A 20623-nucleotide genomic window follows, 5' to 3' on the forward strand; every position below is an offset into this window, starting at 1 on the left:
CTGGCTAGGAGGACATCAGAGGGCTCTGGGAGGCTGAGATCTGGGGTAGCAGGACAGAGAAGGCATGGCCCCAGGAAGTGGCCCTTCAGAATACAGCCCTGATGGCCAGATGCTGCCTCCTCCTGGGGTAAGGTCGCTATAAGGTTCTAGCAAATGGAGGCTTTCCTTTATTTTTTAATTTGCAGAATAAACCCAGGGTGTCATCTGGTACAGGCACATATGAAAACTAGTATAATTATTTGATTTATAAATGTCCAATGCTTGCCAGTTGTAGAGAATACTGACAGACAGACATTACAAAACTGTGGGGCCTTGTACTTGGCTGGGAATAAAAAGGCATGACTGGGAGAGTGATATTGTTAATGGTAATAATGATGTTAATCACTAACATTTATTGAGAGTTTAGAGACTCTGTGCAAAGTACCTCCATACAGAATCTCATTTGGGCCCCCCAACAACCCAGTGAGGAAGATTCTATTAGTATCCCCACTTTACTGGGAAGACCTGAGACCTAGTGTGTGTCCAGCCCATGTGCGTGGAGCCACTGTGAAGCCAGCCTCAGCCCAAGAGGAGAAGACCCGTATGTCTAGAGGGCCCAGCCACAGACCCAAAGGAGCTCTTGGTCCAGCTTGGCCGTGACTTCATATTGCAGCATCCAGTCCAACTACCTGACTCCATTCTTGAGTGCTGGGATGAGCAGGTGATCTGAGCAGGGACCCAGGTAATAGAAAAAGGCACGAGGCAGAGGGTGGGGCTCAGGAACCAGGTGGGAGAAGCCCAAGTTATCACACCTGGGCCACCAGGTCAGGCCTGAGGGGCAGTGAGGGAAGTTGGTACTGCTGAGCCCTACCTAGTAAGCTCCAGATTCTGAGACCCATGGGTGCTTATGACCAGCACAGACCCCAAGCCTAGGGCAGAGCCCAGCCACCAGCAAGGGGTGTGGGGTGGGCCTTGGGCTTCTAAGGCCATGCTCTTGTTTTCAGTTTAGAGGCTGCAGAAGCAGACCTTCCCTAATACTGGGCTGCATTGTACTATGAGAACCTATGGAGAGAGGTCAAGGTTTCCCACATCACTGACACTTGAGCTGAAAGAATGAGCGGAGCTAACCAGGCAGATTTGAGAGAGAAGAACATTCCATTGTTCTACACATCCAGGATCTAGAAAGAATATGGCACAGAGCAGGTGTGTTTTAACCGGATGAATGGATGAACCAATGGATGGATGGATAACTGGGGGTGTCTGGACTCCAAAGTCAGGGAACCGGAGGATTAGGACTCTGAACCCAGGAACCCAGGGAACCCTGCAGCAATATCAGGGAGAGCTGACGAGGCGAGGCAGTGGGATGGGAGAGGAGACAGTGAGGCAAGGGAAGGGACAGTGCAAAGCAAGACGGCACAGGTGAGTGGATAAATTATGGCACCAGTCCTTAATGGGGGGACGTCATTGGGGGAGGGGGAGCTCAGGATGGACACCTGGAGCTTGAGGTAAAGGAGGAACTTGGAGACAGAACAGGTGGACAGCAGAGCCAAGCCTCCCCCCAGGACTCCTGACTGCCAGCCCCAGCGGAGAGTGGCCAGACTCTCACAGTGGCTGAGCTCTGCTCTCTTACCTCTCCATATTCCAGGGGCAACCCTGGCCCCATAGGGGGTGGAGGAGGTCCAAGGCCACAAACAGGCCCCAACTTTATAGGCCTGGGCTCCACCAGGTGCTGGCCCACTTCAGCCCTCACTGCTCTTGGTTCTGGTACTGACCGCCAGCCCAAGCCAGCCTAGCCCATCTCCTCACCAGTGTGGCACCCTGGGCATCTATCCAGTCAAGGTCCTGGCCCGCTGCAATCATACAGTGGATGTCCGCAATCATCTGCTGCTCAGGAGCCGCCCGCATCTCGTTGATTTTCTCTTGGGTGATGCCTGCAGTGGGGAAGGGGGAATTTGTTCAGCAGTCCCGGGCCTAGGCCCCAAGCGGGAGAGGAGGGCAGATGGGGGAGGCAAGGCTCCTGCTCCCCAGGGTCCGCCCGTCACGGGGGTAGACAGACACGCTCATAGATCATTTCTCCCAAGCCCAGTGAACACAAACAGCATGGACTGGCCCACAGAACAAGGGCCATTCCTGCCTGGCACCCAGTAGGCGCCGTATTAATATCAGTTACTGTTACATATGCTATTCTTCTACCTGGAAATCCCTACCCGCCTCCAACTGCTCAGATGGCTGGCTCCGTCTCATCCTTAGGTCCAGCCTGGATCACCTCCCAGGTGGCCTCCCCTGACCATCCTATCTTTAAGATCACCTCCCAGCTGGCCTCCCCTGACCCCCTCTATCCGACCAGGGTCTCTGTTAGTTTCCTTCATCTCATCCATGGCTGAGTCTGTAGCACCAGGCACAATGCTCAATGAATTGTTGCTACAGGAATGACTGAATTAGTGAATACATAACTTTCAAATGGAGAGGTGAGTCAACTGATATGGAGCGACCCAGAAAGACATTTAAAGCCTGAATCTCTGGCTAAAAAGTTTAAGTGTTACTGGCAGCTACTAATAGTATTGAAGGAGAGAGCGACATGCTCTAAAAAAAGGTCCATTAGATCAAGCATTCTTGGATAGAATTCAGGGGAGCTCTGTAAACTTGAAAGGAGAGAAAAAATTACATGTTTATTTTTGCTAACCTTTAAATGAAATATAGCATTTCCTTCCATTAGAACGGAGACAAAATTCACAGTAGAATTAGCAATGCCTGCGTCTTTGACTCCAACAGAAACTGTGGGTATTTCTATATCATGTTATCTTATTGTTTCATGAACTAAAAGTTTCTATAAAACACATTTAAAAATGTTTTGGTAGCTATATTTTAATATAATTTATTTCTTTTATCATCTTATGATTTTGATAACTGCATTTAAAAACATTATTCTGAGAAGGGGTCCATAGATTCACCAGATTGGCACAGAAACTGTTAAGAACCTCTGCAGAAGATGAATTAGGAAAAGCCTGGGTGTCAGGGAATGGAGAGATCGAACTGGCGGCTACTGCAGCGACCTGGGAAGAAACCTAAGGGCAGGACCCAGCAGGACCTCGGGCTGTGGTCGAGGGTCTGGATTTGAGAAGTCTTTCTGAGGACACGCTTCAGAAGCATGTCTGTGGGGTGGTGGGGGCAGGCAGGTCTCTCTGATTGCTGCATTTGTTTCCTCTCTGAAGCTCATTTGTGAGCTGAGAACAGCCCACATCTTGTTTATCCAGGCCCCTGGCAGCCAGCGTGGTGCCTGGCACAGAGCAGGCACCCGCGAATGTTCTTGACTTTGGATTATTTTCCCAAATGGGAATATATCTTTAGTGTGACTGTTTATTGAACTGAACTGTCACAGCTGACGAAGAGGAGACCAGGCCAGCTGAGGCTGCCCGCACGTGTGGGTGATGCGGATGAGAACAATACCTCCCTTCGTACAACACGTTTTCCAGGGGCCTTTCGCATCCTCATCTTGAAATCACACAGAAAACAATAACAATGAGGACCCATCCTGTCTCCTGAGCGCTGAGCGTGAGGCAGGCAGGCACGTAGCCAGCTAGCTTATTCACCTGCGTGGATTTAAGAGATGCTCATCGCAACACTGCACGGAGCCCACTTTATGGCATGCTGTCCTGCCCTTACCCTGGTACGCCATACACGTCTCGATGACATCCAAGGTGGGCTCATCTTCACAGAGGTCATAGGGCATGTTCCCATCAGAGTTGACGGCAAGCAAGTCGGCCCCGCTGCAGAGAAAGGGCCAGGGTGAGGGCCAGGGAGGTGTGGCTAGGCTTGGTCTGGCTACCTCTGCCCTCCAGCCTCTCCCCCACAACCCCACCACGGCACACCCCAGCAAGGACAGCGGCTTCAGGAGCCCAGGGGCCCCAGGCGGGAAGGGGCCAAAATCCCAGGAGAGCTGTCCCAGCAGATCTCCCCAGCTTCCTGCTCTGTTGAACCAGCAGGACAGATGTCCAAGTCCTCCCTGGTGACAATGATAAAAATAACATTCATGGCAGCAGCCCCTCTTACCAGGCATCTGCTTAGAGCCAGGCTTGATCTCTTTACACACATCATCTTATTTATCCGCATAATAGTCCTCTCGGGTTCTCATCGTTGGCCTTATCTCACTCAAGGGAAGCAAAGACTCAGAGAGGTTCAGTGACTTGCCCAAGGTCACATAGCTAGGATGTGGGAGGGTCAAGACTCAAAGCCAGGTTTCTCATGTGCCAGCACTTTTCCCTTCTCCATGTTCTATTTCAATCTTTGTCCACATGTAGGAACATCCTTGGCCACCCCCGACCTCCTTCTCCAAGTCCCTGCCCAAAAGGCCGACCAGGACAGGGCCAGGAAATAGCCTTGGGGCTCCCTGGCAGAATCTGCCTTTTGGGACAGTGTTTCCCAAGCATGGTCCTGGGGTGCCCTGTGGCACAATTACCCGGGAACCACTGAAATAAAATGCAGCTTCCCAGGCTCCCCACCAGACCTCCCGAAACAGAGTCTTGTGGGCAGTAGGGCTCAGAATTATGTATTTTAAACCCAAGCCCCAGGTGATTCTGGTACAGATCAGCGTTAGGGACCCACTGTACCAGGCTGGTACCACTCTCTTTTCCTCCCACACCATCACTAAGTGGACCATGGCCACTTGATGCTCCTGGCAGACTTAGCCACATCCAGGTTCTCATCAGAGGTGCAGGCATGGGCCACCAGTTAGTCCGTGGACCTAACAGCCCTCCCTGGGACCTCTCTGAGCTCCCATGTGCCCTTGGGCAAGCTAATCCACCTCTCTGAGCCAGGGCAGCAGTACTGTCATCTCCATCCCTTGCCCCCAGCAGTCACCTGATGGGCTCCCATTGCTCTGCCAAGACCTCTGCAAAAGGTCCCCTGCTCTCCACCGCTCTTCCTGACTCCCTGCACCCAGATGCTCTCCTTCGTCTCCTGGGACTCCAACGTACCAGTCTCGCTCTGTCTCGGCTCTGTACTGAAATCACCTGATTTCCTGCCTGGTTCCTCAGGATTTCTGCATCCCTGAGCCGCCAGTGCCCAGCACAGAGCCTGGCCCAGCTCAAGTGCCCACCAATTATTAGATGAATTTAAGAACACACCTGAAATTTAATGTTGCCTTTTCTGTGTATTTATAGAAACTGAGCAAACTAGAAAGAATTTCAGGGCGGGAAAAGACAGTCAGAGCTCTATGGAGAGGAATGGCCTTACTCCTGGGAAGACATTTATCCGTGGTGCCCCCAAACAGGTTCTGCCCAAAGAAAAGCATGTGGACAGGATTTGGGGGGCAGAGCAAAGGAAAGATGCTTGCTTTTTATTTTTGATAGCAAAAAAAACAAAAACGGCAACAATATTAAAAGCCAATATGACCTCAATAAAATTTTTAAAAAATGGCAACGATACATAAAGAGAGTGGAGGAGATGACTATATAGATTCAGGGACTCATAGAGACAGACAGAGAAAAAGAGATTTAAAACAAAAGAAAATGAGGGGGCCGGCCCCGTGGCCTAGTGGTTAAGTTTGGCGCACTCTGGTTCAGCAGCCCAGGTTTGGTTCCCAGGTGCAGACCTACACCACTTTTCAGTGGCCATGCTGTGGCAGTGACCCACATAAAAAATAGAGGAAGATTGGCAACAGATGTTAGCTCAGGACAAATCTTCCTCAGAAAAAAAAAAAGAAAGAAAGATACCCTGATACAAAGCCAGACAAAGATACAACAAGAAAACTATAGACTGACATCCTTTATGAACACGGATGCAAAAATCCTCAACAAAATACTAGCAAACCAAATTCAGCAGCATATTAAAAGGATTATACACCATGACCAGATGGGATTTATTCCTGTAATGCAGGGATGGTAAATTTTATGTTATGTATATTTTACCACAATAATATTTGGGGACAAAAAGAGAATGGAGAGAGAGAGAGAGAAGGAAGAGAGACATCCAGTGGAAAAGGCAGGGCGAGACCAAGAGTGAACGAGAGACAGACATGGAGAGAAAAAGACTGAGAAAGACACCGAGGTGGAGAGAGAAAAAGGGAACTGAGGGGAAGAGGAGAGAGAAACAGAGAAAGAAAGAGAGGACGTGAAAGAGAGAGCCCGGGCACCAAGAGAGACACAGAAAGAGGGGCAGGGAGAGAAAGAGAGAGAGAGAGGTGAAAGACCAAAAAAAAAAAAAAAAAAAACCTTAGGAAAAACCAAGAGGCGGCACGGAGGCCGTTCTTGGAGAGAGAAGGGCACGTACTACTGAACGAGGATCTTCACCAGGTTGATGTGGCCACAGGTGGCCGCGGCGTGCAGGGGCGTCCACAGCTCGTTGTCCTTGGCGTTCACGTTCGCACCGTGGGAGAGGAGCAGCTTGACAATTTCCTCAAAGTTGTCGATGCAGCACTGAGAGAGGGACACAGGCAGGGTCAGCTCCAGGCAGGGCCCTGGGCCCTGGTGGGGACACACCAAGTTCCCCTCCAGAGACCAAGAAAAGGACACTGGGGCCAAACTGCTTGAGTTTGGATCCAGCTCCATTACTTACATGCTGTGTGATCTTGGGCAAGCCACTCAACCTTTCTGAGCCTATTTCTTTGTAAGTTAATAATAGACAAGATAAAAATAAAAAGACAATGTAAAAATAAAGTCAGCTGTAACATGCTTTGCAAATGTTGGTAGAATGGGATGAAATTTTGCATGTGGCTTTAAGACCTTTTCTTTTTCATTCCAGAAAGCTTTCTTCAAACAAAATTATATGGAAAACTCTAACTTAGATAACCAATAAATTCAAGCACGGTTGCTCGGGTTGAAGTAGGGGTTTGTGTTAGTGGCGGTGGAGGTGAGCGGGTTGGGAGAGGTCTCCTTCCCAGCAGTGGCCTCCAAGGAGTGGTCCTAGACCATAGTTTGAAATCTCTGACTTAGGACTTTCTGACCCAGAAGCTCAGTTCTTAGAGAAGCCCCAAGTAACCAAGCCTCCCCAGAAAAAACCCCGCTCTCCGTGAGGGCTCTCGGGGGTCCTGATACAGCCCCTGTAAGAAGACAGCCATGTCTGTGCTCCTGCCTGTCCACATGTGGGTCAGCCCTGGGGAGAAGGAAGGGTCACAAGCCTGCAGCTCCCCAGAGAGATGGAGGGCTCCAACAGCCATTGGAGCCCACAAACTCCAGGGACAGAGAGTGAAAGGTTCCAAGAGGACAGAGGGGCCTCAAGCCAGGGCCATGAACAGGGGGAGGCAAGGACAGAGGAGGAAGAATACAGGGAGCCCTTACAGAGTGCAGGACGGAGAGGCCAGCAGGGGGCCTGTGCTCAGCACTGCCCATCCAGGTAAGGGCTCAGCACTCAGTGCAATGGGGACATTGCAGAGTTATACTCAGAGGAGCAGCACTATCAGACTCGCTTGTTTTTCCAATCCCTCTTCTGGTTGCACGTGGAGAACAGACTGTGTGTGTGCATGCTTTTTGGGGAGGGGATGGTGAGGAGCTATGTTGAAATCACCCAGTTAAGAGATGATGGTGGCCTGGCCTACACAAGTGACAGCAGGTACGGGGATAAGTGGGTGGATGTCAGCAGAAGGAGAAGGGCACCTGTGGGAGACCATGGCCCCAGGTGGGTATGGGGATGACGATGGGGCAGCACCACAGCCCCCACCCCACTCCAGCAGAGCCAGGGCTCAGCGCCTGAAGGACATGTGGGAAAGGAGCGGCCGTTTGCACAGATGGTGCCAGAGACCCAGGTTCTGCGGTTTGCTGGGTCTGAGGCCATCTCTCAGCACAGGACAGGCGGGGCACAGGTGACCCGGACAGGCAGGGCTGCCTCAGGTGGTCAGGAGAACCATGCAGTGACATGGCATGGCCGGCAGAGGGCGCCAAAGGCACCAGAGTGAGGCGGTGAGGAAAGACTAAGGGGCCCATGCTGTCACCAGGAGATGGGTCTGGGGAGCCCCTGTCCATAGGAGGAGGAGCAGCCCAGCCCCTGGGGTCAGGGGAAAGGAGGGCCAGAGAGCCCACCCTTAGGGGCTGCAGAAAACATGAGGATGGGTTGGGGGGAGCCCCAAGTTGAAGGAGGAAGGGATTGTGCACCCAGAATCGCAGTCTTGCAAGAGGGGTACCCAGGGGCTGCACCAGCCTACACCTGGCAGACCCGGCCTGAGCAAGGGCTGGGTTGGGGGCTGGGTGCAGGGGTGTATGGGGTGCGGTGGTCTGTGGCGGTGTGGGCAGGCCACCTCTCCCGCATTCCCCAAGGTGGGAAGTGGCACCTGGCAGCCGGATGACTCCTCTCGCCCCTCACTTCACACGTCCAGTCTATCATCAGGTGTGGATCCCATCTCCTAAGTCGCTGTCCCCACCCCACTGCCCTGGCTGAGGCCTCATCATCTCCCCACCTCCCTGGTGCTCCCCTTCCACACACTCTCAGCTGGAGAGAGCTTCCTCATTAATCCAGCCATGCTCTCAGTTCACAAACCTCTAAAAGCTCCCTGTTACCAAGAACAGAAAATCCACACTCTTTCTCCAGGCGTGTAAAGCTCTTCTTAATGTGCTCCTTCGTTGTATTGGAGCAGTAGTGATAGTAACAATGACAACAATAAGGACAGCCCCAGCAACAGCAGTAACAATAACATGTCACATTATCAATAATAATAGCCAATGCTCTTTGAAGAGTTACTAGGGCCACACACGTTGCTAACCTTTGGCCAGGCATTGCCTCATTTACTCCTCAGAATAACATTTCGAGTGCTCCCCATGGCCATGTAGTGGATGGTGCAGATACACAGAACATTCTACCCTTGTAGAAAGTTCTACTGGACAGTGCTGTCCCCAAGCCTCAGTTTCCTGAGCTGTAAAATGGGGATAATATTTCAGAGAGTTGTCATATGTTAACATAAGTGAACTGGCTTTGCAGAGAAGTGAACAAGTGGCAAATTTTAATAATACTAATATCTAATATTTATCCAGTATTAAGTGCTGCTTGAAGCATTTTTAATGTGTATTCACTTAATCCTCACAACAACCCAAGGAGATGGGTACTTGTTATTCCCCTTTTATAGATGAAGGAAGTAAGGTACAGCGAGTTTAATTAACTTGTCCAAGGTCACACAGCTAGAATTTGTGGATGCCTGAAGCCCTGTGGGACAGGAAGAGACAGGAGGAGAAGCCGAGAGGACATACAGGGAGCTACTGAGCAGAGGACTGAGGGTGGGGACTTGCCTCTGGGACTTACGGGCAGGACAGTGGCCTGTCTCTGTCCATCCTTCCTGCCCTCACAGGGAGATGGAGAGGCTCTCACGAGCCCAGGATTCCAGCAGCCTGGTCTCCCACCTGCCAGGCTGCATTCAAGTCCACCTGCTCAGAAACTTGGGCCAGGGCACAGGGAGGCTTGAGTGTGTTCATTCATTAAATCAGCAGGCACATATGGAGCACCTACTGTATGCCAGCATGGGGAACAATGTTGGGAGACACCAATGAGCCAGGGACATGGGCTCTGCCCTGGTGTGGCTCAGAGTCTGGGTAGGAAGACAACATCAAATGATCATGCTAATGGCTAAAATGCCTAACCAAGGGAGCACTAAGGAGAAAAGGGCATGGATGTAACAGCACGGCTCTCAGGCTCTTGCTGTCGACTGGGGCCCACCAGCACATGTTCCCGAGCACGGGGGGAAGTGCGGTGGGGAGGACACATCATGCACAAGGAACCGAAAGCCGTGTGGCTGGAGTCTGGAGAACCAGGAAGCACGGAGGGCTCGGCAGGGGCCAGGCCTCGGGGGGCCATGGGGAAAGACCAGAGAGCACTTTGAGTACCATCAGTAGAGGTTTGGCTTGAGCATCCCTGTGGCCACTGCGAGGAGAATAAATCACGGCAGGGCCTGGGGACTGAATGCTGGGGACCGGTTAGGAAGCTGTTGCAGCGGCCAGGCGAGAGATGAGAGCCAGAGCAGCCCCTCCCCAGCCACGGGGGCTGGGCCCATCGTGCTGCCCTGGAAAGGCTGTGTGTTATGACAGAACATGGTTTATGGCCATAGTTCATGGCGTGTGACCTCAGGCAGGTCACACAACCTCCCTGTCAATCATCTTTGTGGCCGGAGTGGATGGATGCCTTGGTGGGTGTGAACGTGCTTCGTAAACTGTCAAGCTCCAAACAAACTTGCTTTGTCTGTCAAACCATTCGCTGGCAGTGAGGATGCAGGGGACAAAGGCGCCCTGTCCTCAGGGCTGTGTGTGTGCAGTGCGCGTGCGCAGGGGCTCTGCGGGCGTCTGTGACAGACACATGTGTCTCCGAAGCAGACAAGAGCCTTTCAGACGGGGCAGCTGTGGCTCCTCTTCCGCTCCTCCTCCCTGAGGGCTCTGGGCAAGGAACAGCAGGGAGATGGGGCACCTGTCCAGGTGGGGAGCAGGGAGCCGGGGACGCCAGCGAGCGGGCCTTACCTGGTGCAGGGCTGTGAGTCCATCTTCGTTGCACAAATCAGGGCTGACCTTATTCTTCAGGAAGTAGCGTACTGCAACAGAGGGGACAAGAGTGAGCGTCCCACCACACACAGGATGTACAGGTATGCGGGGGGCCCAGGTGAGACCCACTCTCCCCAGCTCCCCGCCGGCATGTGGAAAGATGCTGGGATACACTGACGAGCAAGAGACACGGGCTCTGCCCTTGGGCGGCTCAGAGTCTGGGTATGGGGAGACCAACATCAAATGACTAGCCCACCAGCCCTGCAGGTCCCTTCCCAGTCTTGGCAACTGGGACCCCTGCCCTGGCCCCCGAGCTTAGGAGGCCCATCCCTGGCCAGCCTCCAGCTCCACCTCTCCCATGGAGTGAGGAGTTCAGGGGGCCAACGGGATGAGTCCACCAGAGCCCATGGTTCCCCTTCCCCTTCTGGCCCCTCCTTCCCTTCCCTGTCCAAATGGCTCTGAGCCTGCTTGCAGGGCCTGCACAGGCCTCTTCCCCAGATCCAGCTTCCCAAGGGTGGACCGTGCAGTAATGGGCAAGTGCACCTCTAGGCTGATGGGGTGACCAAGGGGTGGCTGTTTGCTGGGCTAGTGGCTTGTGTGCAAGGCCCTCATGGTGCTGATGAAGCCAGGGATGGAGGCCTCATCCTGCAAGTGGGAGGAGCAGGCTGGGCCCAGCCCCTCTGAGCGCCCCCCACTCCCACCAAGTTTGGCTCCCTCTGAAACATGAGCCAAAGTCCGTATTCCCTAATGCCCACTGCAACACTATCTCCACCCTACGGCCCACCACCACACAATGCAGCAGGGCCAACGTGGTTTCCTCATCGATTTGCCTCTAATGTAGGGGAACAAACTAGGAGTGAGCTGTGAAGGGTGGGGAGAAGGCCATCCGTTCTGCAGGACAAACAGCAGGTCAGTGACCACAGGGTTGTCAGCAGCAGTGGGGATGCGGGGCAGCCCCTCAGCTCCATCCTCATCAGGCCCAGCTCCCAGATCCACAGCCTCAGTGGCACCCTTGGCCTGAGCGTGAACAGAGGCCTGTGTGAAGGGGAGGTTGAGGCCTCCACCCAGCCTCTGGGCAAGACGTGATGTCCCCAGCAGACTTGCCCAAGACGCATTCATTGCTGCTGGGGGTCAGGAGGGACAGGAGTTTGTACGGGACACGGGCAGATCCTCTGGAGCTGCCCTATCCAGTACGGAACCTCTAGCCACATCCGGCTACTATGGCTTTTTAAATTTAAATTCATAAAAATTCAAAATTCACTTCCTCAGCCACCCTGGCCACATCTCAAGTGCTCAACAGCCACATGTGGCTACCATATTAGAAAGTGCAGAAATAGAACATTTCCATCTTGACAGAAAGTTCTATTGGACAGTGCTGCTTTGGGGGCATTATAAAGGGAAATTAGCCCCATCACCAACAACTAAAACCCTTCCATAGCTCCCCACTGCTCTGGGAACAAAGCCCAAAACACTTACTATGAGATACAAGGTCTGCATGACGTGCCCCCTGCCTGCAGGCCTCCATCTTGTACAATTCCAGAAGTACCATTCACACCGTGGTCCATAAGACTGGCACCCCTGAAGCAGTGCAGTGCACAGCTTGCTCAGCTGCACGCAGTGATCCTACCCGCGTACCTCTCCAGTCTCATTTCTTAAACTCCAAACACCTTCCACAACGGTCTTTTGTCAGCTACAGAGTCACCACACTTCCTGTGGCCTCTGAGCTGTTGCAGAGCCTGTTCCCACTGCCTGGAAGAATCAATCATCTATCCATAGATCCATCCATGCATCCATCCATCATCCATGCATCCACCCATCCACTATCCATCCATCCATCATCCATCCACCATCATCCATGCATCCAGCCATCCACTATCCATCCATCCATCATCCATGCATCCACCCATCCACCAACCATCCATCATCCATCCACCATCCATCCATCTACCATCATCCATGCATCCAGCCATCCACTATCCATCCATCCATCATCCATGCATCCACCCATCCATCATCCATCCATCCACCCATTCACCATCCATCCATTCATCCATCTCTAAAACATACATACACATACATACACACATCTGCCTCACTCCTCATCCTTTAGGTCTCAGCTCAAACTCCTCAGATGAGGGCACGCCCCATGTTATATACACCTACAGCTCCAATACATCTCATTTATTGCCTTATTGTAGCTATAATTATATAACTATTTGGGTAATTATGGGCTCCGGATCTGTCTGCCCACTGGCCACCAAGCCCCAAGAGGGCAGGACTGTGACCTGCCATTTACTATTCTTTCCCTAAGGCCTAGCACACAGTAAGTCCTCAAAAACTCTTCCAGGACCTTGACCTAATCAGCAGCCCCCTAGCTCAGTCCAAGGACACAGCCTCTCCATCTATGAGCAGAGCTCAGATGACGCAGAGCCACCCTCTGATGCTGACCCCGGATGGCTCGTGTCTGCAGCATGCAGCACTGCCCGCAGGTCCCTCCTGCAGAGCGGTGGGTGACCCAGTAACTGGTCTCAGCCTCAGAGCCATGTGAGGAGATTATGGCGAAACCACTGATCACCGATGCCCAGGCTGTCCAAGGGCCAGTGAGGATGCCCTGGGCCTCAGCAGATGGCCTTTGGGAGAGTAGAAGCGGCCATTATGTCCCTGTGCAGGATGGGCTTCTGGAAGGTTTTGCTCACATGAGGCGAGGGTTCAAATTTCAAATTTGGGGGTGGGTGGTGGATCAGGCTTCCTGTCCAGGAGACACTCTTTAAGGCAGAAATTAAGCATCAGCTGCCAAAAGCAGTGTTTGTGTGCAATAATTATTGGGGTGTTCTCCGTGCTGTGTGAGAGCCCAGGGTGTGTAATTACTCCAATGTCAGGCAGTTATTTTAGGCCCAAGAGATGGGAAAAATCATCCCCATCTCTAAGGAGCCCTTAATATTCACGAGCCACGGTCCCCTCCACAGTTCTACTTGTGCTCTAGCTGGGAGCCTGGTTCTGGACACAGCGCACTACCCAGTGCACAACCAGGCTTTCCCGCCTCTGGTTCAGTGAGAAAACTGATTCTTATATCAACAGTGTCCAATCCTGGGCCCTTCCTACGTGCCCAGGTCAATGCAGAACCACTTTCTTTCATGGGTTCACGTCTGGATTATTCCCCTTGTGGAGAAGAAGAGACGGAAGGTCGGGAAAGTGCAGCTCACAGTCACACACGCCCAAGTGCAGGAAATCATACCATCTGATTTCAAAGCCCAGGCTGCTGACCACAGGGCTGCCCCACTCTGCCCCCGAGGCCAGGAGTGGGAGCCAGCACCGCCGGAGCCCTGCTGAGTGGCCAGACCTATGCTGAGAGCTGGCGTGGGGAGGAGGGTGACGGAGAGTGGACCTCTGCCTCTGTAAGCACCAGAGGTCCTCAGGTCCCAGGCCAAGCCTCTTCTCACAGACAGAGGGCTCAGAGACCCACAAACAGGACAGAAGAAACATTGCGGCCCTGGGGGGCACAGTCAGATCCTTCAGGGCCACAGTAAATGTAAATTTGCCTCCTCTCACTCTCTGATTAAAACCGTCTCATGGCTCCACATTGCTCTTAGAACGAAGTTCACAATCCCTCTGTGGCCTTCACTGGGGTTGGCAAACTTTGACCCACAGGCCAAATCTGGCAGACAGCCTGCTTCTGTAAATTAAGTTTTATTGGAAACATTGCAGTCATTCATTTCCATATTGCCCATGACTGATTTCACTCTACAACAGCAGACGTGAGTAGTTACGGCAAAGACCGTATGGCCTGCACAGCCTAAAATATTTATTATCTGGCCCTAAACAGAAAAGGTTTGCACACCCTGGTCTTCAAGGTCCTGTATTGTGTGGTCCCACCTACAGGGCTACCATCTTGCACAATTCCGGGGGGCACTGTTCTCATCATGGTCTATGTGAATGGCTTGCCCTGGAGTTGTGCAGTGTGCAGCCTGATCAGCAGTTCCCAGCAGTCCTGTCTCCCTATCCCTCCAGGCTTATCTCTTGCTCTCCGAGCACCTTGCACAATGAAAGAAGCTGGCTTGGTGGTGGTGGTGGGTGTCTAAGGGGTTGACTGGGGCTCAGGGAGCACAAAGAAAAGAGGGGCACACTCTCCTCTCCAGCCAGGTGCATCCACCACTTCTGGTTGCCCACGTTCAGGTCTGCTCCCTGCCCCCAAAGCCCCAACTCCCAGGCTTGGCTGTCAGTTTGTCAGAGTGACCCATCTGTTCTTGTACATTTGTTTAGCTGTGGCTTTAGCAAGCTATTCCTCTCTCTGTGCCTTGGTGTCCTCATCTGTAACATGGGGATCACCACAGCACCTCCTCTGCGGGGTTGCTGTGCGGATTAAGTAAGACAATACCTGAGAGCTACTACTATCATTTATTTTAAGAATAAAAATAAAAACAACCACAGAGCTCCTCTCTGGTCCTGCCCTGTGCTGAGTGCAGGGGATATAACCATCGACATCTTGCATCTCTCAAGAGCTCTTGCACTGGTTATAAAGACAGAGGTCTCTCCAGGGAGCTCTGAGCATCTGCTGGTTCAAGGACCATAGTGAGGCTGCAGTCGATGTCCCCACTGTCCCCTATGCAGTCAAGGCCCCACAGAGATGGCAAAGAGGTGGCTCCCGCCCTCATCTCCTGTATTCCCGCTCCAGGCGCCAACCCCGTCGCTCCGCCCACAGCTCCCTGGCAATCTGGCTGGAGTCTGGGCCAAGCAGGGCCATCTGCTCCCCTCCATCTCCAGCTGTAGCGAGTGAGGCTGAACCGGCCCATCTTGGCAGGAAGTTGGTGGCGGCTGCCTTTGCAGGGAGAAATCACTGCTGGCAAGCTGGTGTTTTCTTTGCCACCTGACCCACTCTGCCGCACGGAGCAGACTGCCTGACCTCGAGCTGGACAGCGATGTGCAACCACAGGTGTGGTCCCTGCTCCTGCCTGGGGGAACAGGGACAGCAAGACAGAGGGGTCTGCCCACTGGAGGTGGGCCTTGGGCAGTCTACATCTGCCCGGGGGCGCCCTGGGGCTGGGCTGCTGCCACCTGGCCGTGTGACTTGCACAGTCATGTTCGTGGGATACCCACTCGCCAAGCCCTCCTCCATTCCCATCTCACTCCTCTCCTGCCCAGAGCCCAGCAATGAGGCCTCATCCTCCCACTGCCTCCAAGGGGCTGCATGATCTAGTCTCTGCCCCTCCCCACCCCCTGCCCCCCATCCCGCCCCCTCCAGGAATCCCTCGCCAATTCAGTCACCCTGGCTTCTTTCATTTCCTAAAACAAAACAAAAATGGAGCTCCTCAAGGCCTTTACACCTAGTTTCCTGCACCTGGAGCCCTCTTTCTTCCCACTCTTCGGCCAGCAAACTCTTCTTCATCCTTCAGGTTCCAGTTGAAATGCCACCTCTTCTGAGAGGCTCTCCCTGATCACCCCAATCTCAGTCAAGTTGCCTGAGTCATTCTCTCCCACAGGACCCTGCATTTCTGCTTCACAGTGGCGCCTATCTCCATTTGTAATTACAGGGGGATTAGTTAGTATATATTAATTATATAGTTATTTGTTCAGTTTTTTTGGCTCCATGAGAGCAGAGAGTCTCATTGACTGGTGTCCCCAGTGCCCAGCATGGAGCCTGGCTCACGGCACAGGCTCAAGAAATATCTATTGTAGCCAGAGCACCTGAAATCTACTCTCAGCACATTTCTAGTGCTTAACACGGGATTATTAGTAACTATAGTCATCAGGCTGTACATTAGATCTCTAGACTTATTCACCCCACAGAGCCACAACTTTCACCAACATCTCCAAAAAAAATAATAAATAACTATATGAGGAGATGGATATGTTAATTAGCTTGACTGTACTGATCATTTCAATATATATACATATTTACGTATATAAACATCATGTTGTATACCTTAAATATATATGATTTTTATTTAAAAATAAAAATGAAAAAAAAAATACCTATTGTGTGAATGAACAAAGGAAGGGAGGGAGGGAGGGAGGAAGAGAAGAGTGCTCTGGGGGCCCACAGAGCTGCTTGTTCTTGGGGCCACAGGACTGTGGCGACATGTTCTGCTTCTGGAGACATGTGCATAGTCCCACAGACACACCACCAGGAATGTGACTCAGGACTGAAAAGCAACACGGATAGATTTTGTACAGAAATGAAGGAGGAAATACTTCCTGCTTCCCGGAGCCTCTATTGGCAACGCAGCCAGACCTGGCAGCGACCGTGGGAGTCCTTCCGCCCACTCCCAGGCGGGACACAGAAGCACCCATCATTGCCCTCCAGCCCAGGACCCCAGTCCTCACACCCTTTGCCCTACACCTTTGGTTGTTCCTTCTACAATCCAGCATTAACTATGGGCCAGGCATTGTGTTACGCACTTCATGTTTATCAAATCCAGTAGGCCTCCTAATCCAGTGATGAGGATTAATGACCTGCTATTATGAATTAACTGCCTGCTATTATTGCCCAATTTACAGATGGGAAAACTGAGGCTGAGGCTTGAACATGTGAAATGACTTGCTCAAGGGCACGTGGCTGGGAATGGCAGAGCCGGGGTTTTAACCCACGCCTGGCTGCCTCCAAAGGCTGAACACTTAACCACTTTGCTAAAATTGTGCCAAACAAGGATGCAAGGAAGAGAATGTGGGCAGCAGAGAGAAGAGCAGGATGGACGCAGATGTTAGCATGAAGAGAGCCACAGAGATGGCAAAAAGCTAGAAGAAAGGTCAAGACCACTGCCGATAGTTCAGTGTTCTAGAACATCATGTGATAATAAAGACAACAATAGCTAATAGTCATCACAACAACCTTCTTGTTAGTGTAGTTTGCAGATAAGGACAACGAGGCATGAGATTAACACTTAGCCCGAGTCCCCGGGGCAAATGAGTGGCAGCTCTGGGGAGGAATCTGGAGCCTGAGGCCACCACTTCCTCTGTTTATCCTCCCACTGCATCTCCATTCATGCAGACACCACTCTACCCCTGATTCCAAGCACCCTGGTGGCCTGCCTCCAGCTGCCGCATCCCACGCACTGGGCTGCGCCTCCACCATGAAAACCCTGCCCACACTGACCCCATTTCCTCCCTTCCTCAGAGCCCAGATTTGCTTTGCCCAGAGTCTCATGGGGTCCAGCACCTGCAGCCTGGTCAAACCAGTTCCTCCAGCCTGCCTCCCCTCCCCCTCCTCAGGGTGCTGTCAGGGTTGCAGGGGGCCCAGCCCTCTGCTCTGACAATGCCAGAAGGGCCAGCGCGCTCAGAAAGCGGCCTCTTGACTCTCCTCTCAAGTCAAGTTGTCCTGGGTCCTCAATGTACTGCGCTTCCAAAATCACTCCGCTGAGCAATTTCAACCTTTCCACCCACCACCGCTTCTCCCTGGAGCAGAAGTGGCCAGAAATAGCTGCTTCTCGGGAAGCCCAGCCGCCTGGGGCGGGGGGTGGAGACTCAGACGAGTCCATTGGTGGCTTCTGCAGTGGCTGGTGCAGCTCATCCCACCGCCAGGCAGTTCACCCCAGGATCCCAGGTGGATGACTCAGCTGTGGTGGAGGGTGGGCAAGGAAGACCTGGGCTTCCCTCAAAGTTGCATCCCCAGGCCCAGGCCACAGAAGCCAGGCCTTGTTCTTCCCCAGGTAGCCTCCCTTCAAGGCCCATTCGAGAAGAGGAAGGATCGGACAATAACAAGTGTTGGCAAGGATGTGGAGACATTGGACCCCTCATACACTGCCGGTGGGAATGTAAAAGGGTACAGCTGCCATGGAAAATAGTCTGGCAGTTCCTCAAAAACTAAATAGAGAAGTACCATACAATCCAGCAATTCTACTCCTAGGTATACACCCAAGAGGAATCAACACATATGTCCACACAAAAACTTGTACACAAATGTTTACAGTAGCATTATTTATAATAGCCCCAAAGTGGAAACAACCCAAATGTCCATCAATGGATGAACAGATAATAAAATGTGGTATATCCATACAGTGGAATATTATGCAGCCATAAAAAGGAATGAAGTGCTGATACACGCTACGACATGGATGAACCTTGAAAACATCATGCTAAGTGAAAGAAGCCAGACAGAAAAGGCCACACATTGTATGATTCCATTTCTATGAAATGGCCGGAATAGGCAAATCCATAAAGATAGAAAGTAGATCAATGGTTGCTAGGGGCTGAGGGGAGGGGGCACTGGGGCATGACTGCTAATGGGTACAGAGTTTCCTTTTGGGGTGATGAAAATTTTCTGGAATTAGCCAGTGGTAATGGTTGTATAACCGTGTGACTATACAAAAGACCACAAATTGCACACTTTAAAAGAATGAATTTTGTGGTATGTGAATGATATCTCAATTTAAAAAGAAGAAGAGGAAGGGGCTCCAAGCTGGCCTTGAACATCCTGCTGAGAGCTCGTTCCCCTGCCAGCTGGGGAGTTTTGTGAGGTCAGTATAGTGTCTGTCTCATTCATTACTGTACCCCCAGTGCCTAGGACAGTATCCAGTACACAGTAGGTGCTCAATCCTTACTTAATGGATGGGGAAGGAAGGAGGAGGCCACTGGCCACTTGGTCCCTTCTGGGCCCTACTTGATCTGGCCTCGGCCCACCTCTCCTGACATCACCCCTCCTAACCACCACGGACCCTTTCAGGACCACCCAGAAACCACCCTCTCTGTTGCCTCTCTGAGCCTTCTTGTGTGCTGTTCCCTCTGCCCATCCTTCTCTGCCTTCACTTCACCTGGTTAATTCTTACTTAGCCTCCAGGTCTCAGCTTAAATGTCACTTCCTCTGTGAAGCCTCCCCCAACACCCCCAGCCTGGGTAAGTACCCTTCTCATGTGCTTTCTGTTCCCTGCCCAAGAACTCTCAACACTATAATGTAGTTGTGTATGGATTTGTCTGTGTGTTTATTAGACTATAAGTTCTGGAGGGATGGGGGAGTGGGAACCACAAACTTTTTAGCTACTGTGACATAGTTCTGTGACATAGGTCAATATCTGATGACTGCAGGAGTAAACAATAGAGCCTGCCTGGCCTCCACCCAAGCCTCAGAACTGGCTGAAGCATCCTCTCTTGGGCTATTCTATGTTTCTTCCTTGGGACAACAATGCTCCCAGACTGGGCCACAGACTTCTCCATCTCAGAGAGAATCTTCATCCCTTGACTTACAGAAAGAGGCCAGTTTCTCTCTTTGCATCTCTGATACCCTCAGCACCACTAGGACAAGATGGCCAAGGGCACACCAGGCGTGTAGCTATAATCTTCTCCTTTCCAGGACCTCCAAGCCCAGGACATGTGGCTGTGCTGAACAGGAGGACTTGACAGAGACTCGCATGTGTAACTTATACCTAGTATTAGGGTGTGTTCAGAAAAACTGTTTTCAGATCCTTTAGAATGCAAGCTCTGTGTGGGCAAATCTCGTCCATCTTCTCATCTGGGTATCCAGCAGCTAGGGTAAGAGCTCAATAAATATTTGTTGAGAGAATGAACAAGTAAAAATTTGTTTTTCTTCTAAGAAAACAAAACTAAAGATACCAGGGAAATCTAATAAAATATGTACAAGACCTATAAGAGGAAAAACACAAAACTCTGATGGATAAAATCAAAGAAAAATTAAATAAATGGAGAAGTATTCCATGATCATGGATAGGAAGACTCAATATTGTCAAGATGTCAAGAATCAGTTCTTCCCAACTTGATCTACAGATTCCATGCAAACCCAATCAAAATCTCAGCAAGTTATTTTATGAATATTGATAAACTGATTCTGAGTTTATATGGAGAGGCAAAAGACCCAGAATAGCTGACATAATATTGAAAGAGAAGAACAAAGTTGGAGGACTGACACTACCCAACTTCAAGACTTACCATAAAGCTATAGTAATCAAGACAGTGTGATATTGATGAAAAAACAGACAAATAGATCAATGAAAGAGAACAGAGAGCCCAGAAATAGACCCATATAAATATGGTCAACTCTCATCCATTGCTGGTAGGAATGCAGTATGGTACAGCCACTTTTGGTGGTTTCTTATAAAGCTAAACATACTCTTACCATACAATCCAGCAACCGTGCCCCTTGGTATTTACCCAAAGCAGCTGAAAACTCATGTCCACACAAAAATCTGCACATGATGTTTATAGCAGCTTTATTCATAAGCACCAGAACTTGGAAGTAACCAAGATATTCTTCA

At 51.4% G+C, this 20623-nt stretch overlaps 1 protein-coding gene across 2 annotated transcripts in view; it reads right to left on the reverse strand.

Moving 5' to 3' along the window:
* The window catches only part of PPP1R16B (protein phosphatase 1 regulatory subunit 16B), a 104135-nt gene that overhangs the window by 14364 nt on the left and 69148 nt on the right, over positions 1-20623 (reverse strand). For both annotated transcript variants that reach the window (XM_058562703.1, XM_058562702.1), the window contains exons 3-6: positions 10404-10474; positions 6247-6392; positions 3643-3746; positions 1786-1910 (exon numbers count right to left, since the gene is read on the reverse strand). In XM_058562703.1, the coding sequence (XP_058418686.1) occupies positions 1786-1910; positions 3643-3746; positions 6247-6392; positions 10404-10474 (446 nt within the window). The remainder of the gene's footprint in view (positions 1-1785; positions 1911-3642; positions 3747-6246; positions 6393-10403; positions 10475-20623) is intronic.

This window comes from Diceros bicornis, chromosome 19 (assembly GCF_020826845.1).
Source record: "Diceros bicornis minor isolate mBicDic1 chromosome 19, mDicBic1.mat.cur, whole genome shotgun sequence".
Lineage (NCBI taxonomy): Eukaryota > Metazoa > Chordata > Mammalia > Perissodactyla > Rhinocerotidae > Diceros > Diceros bicornis.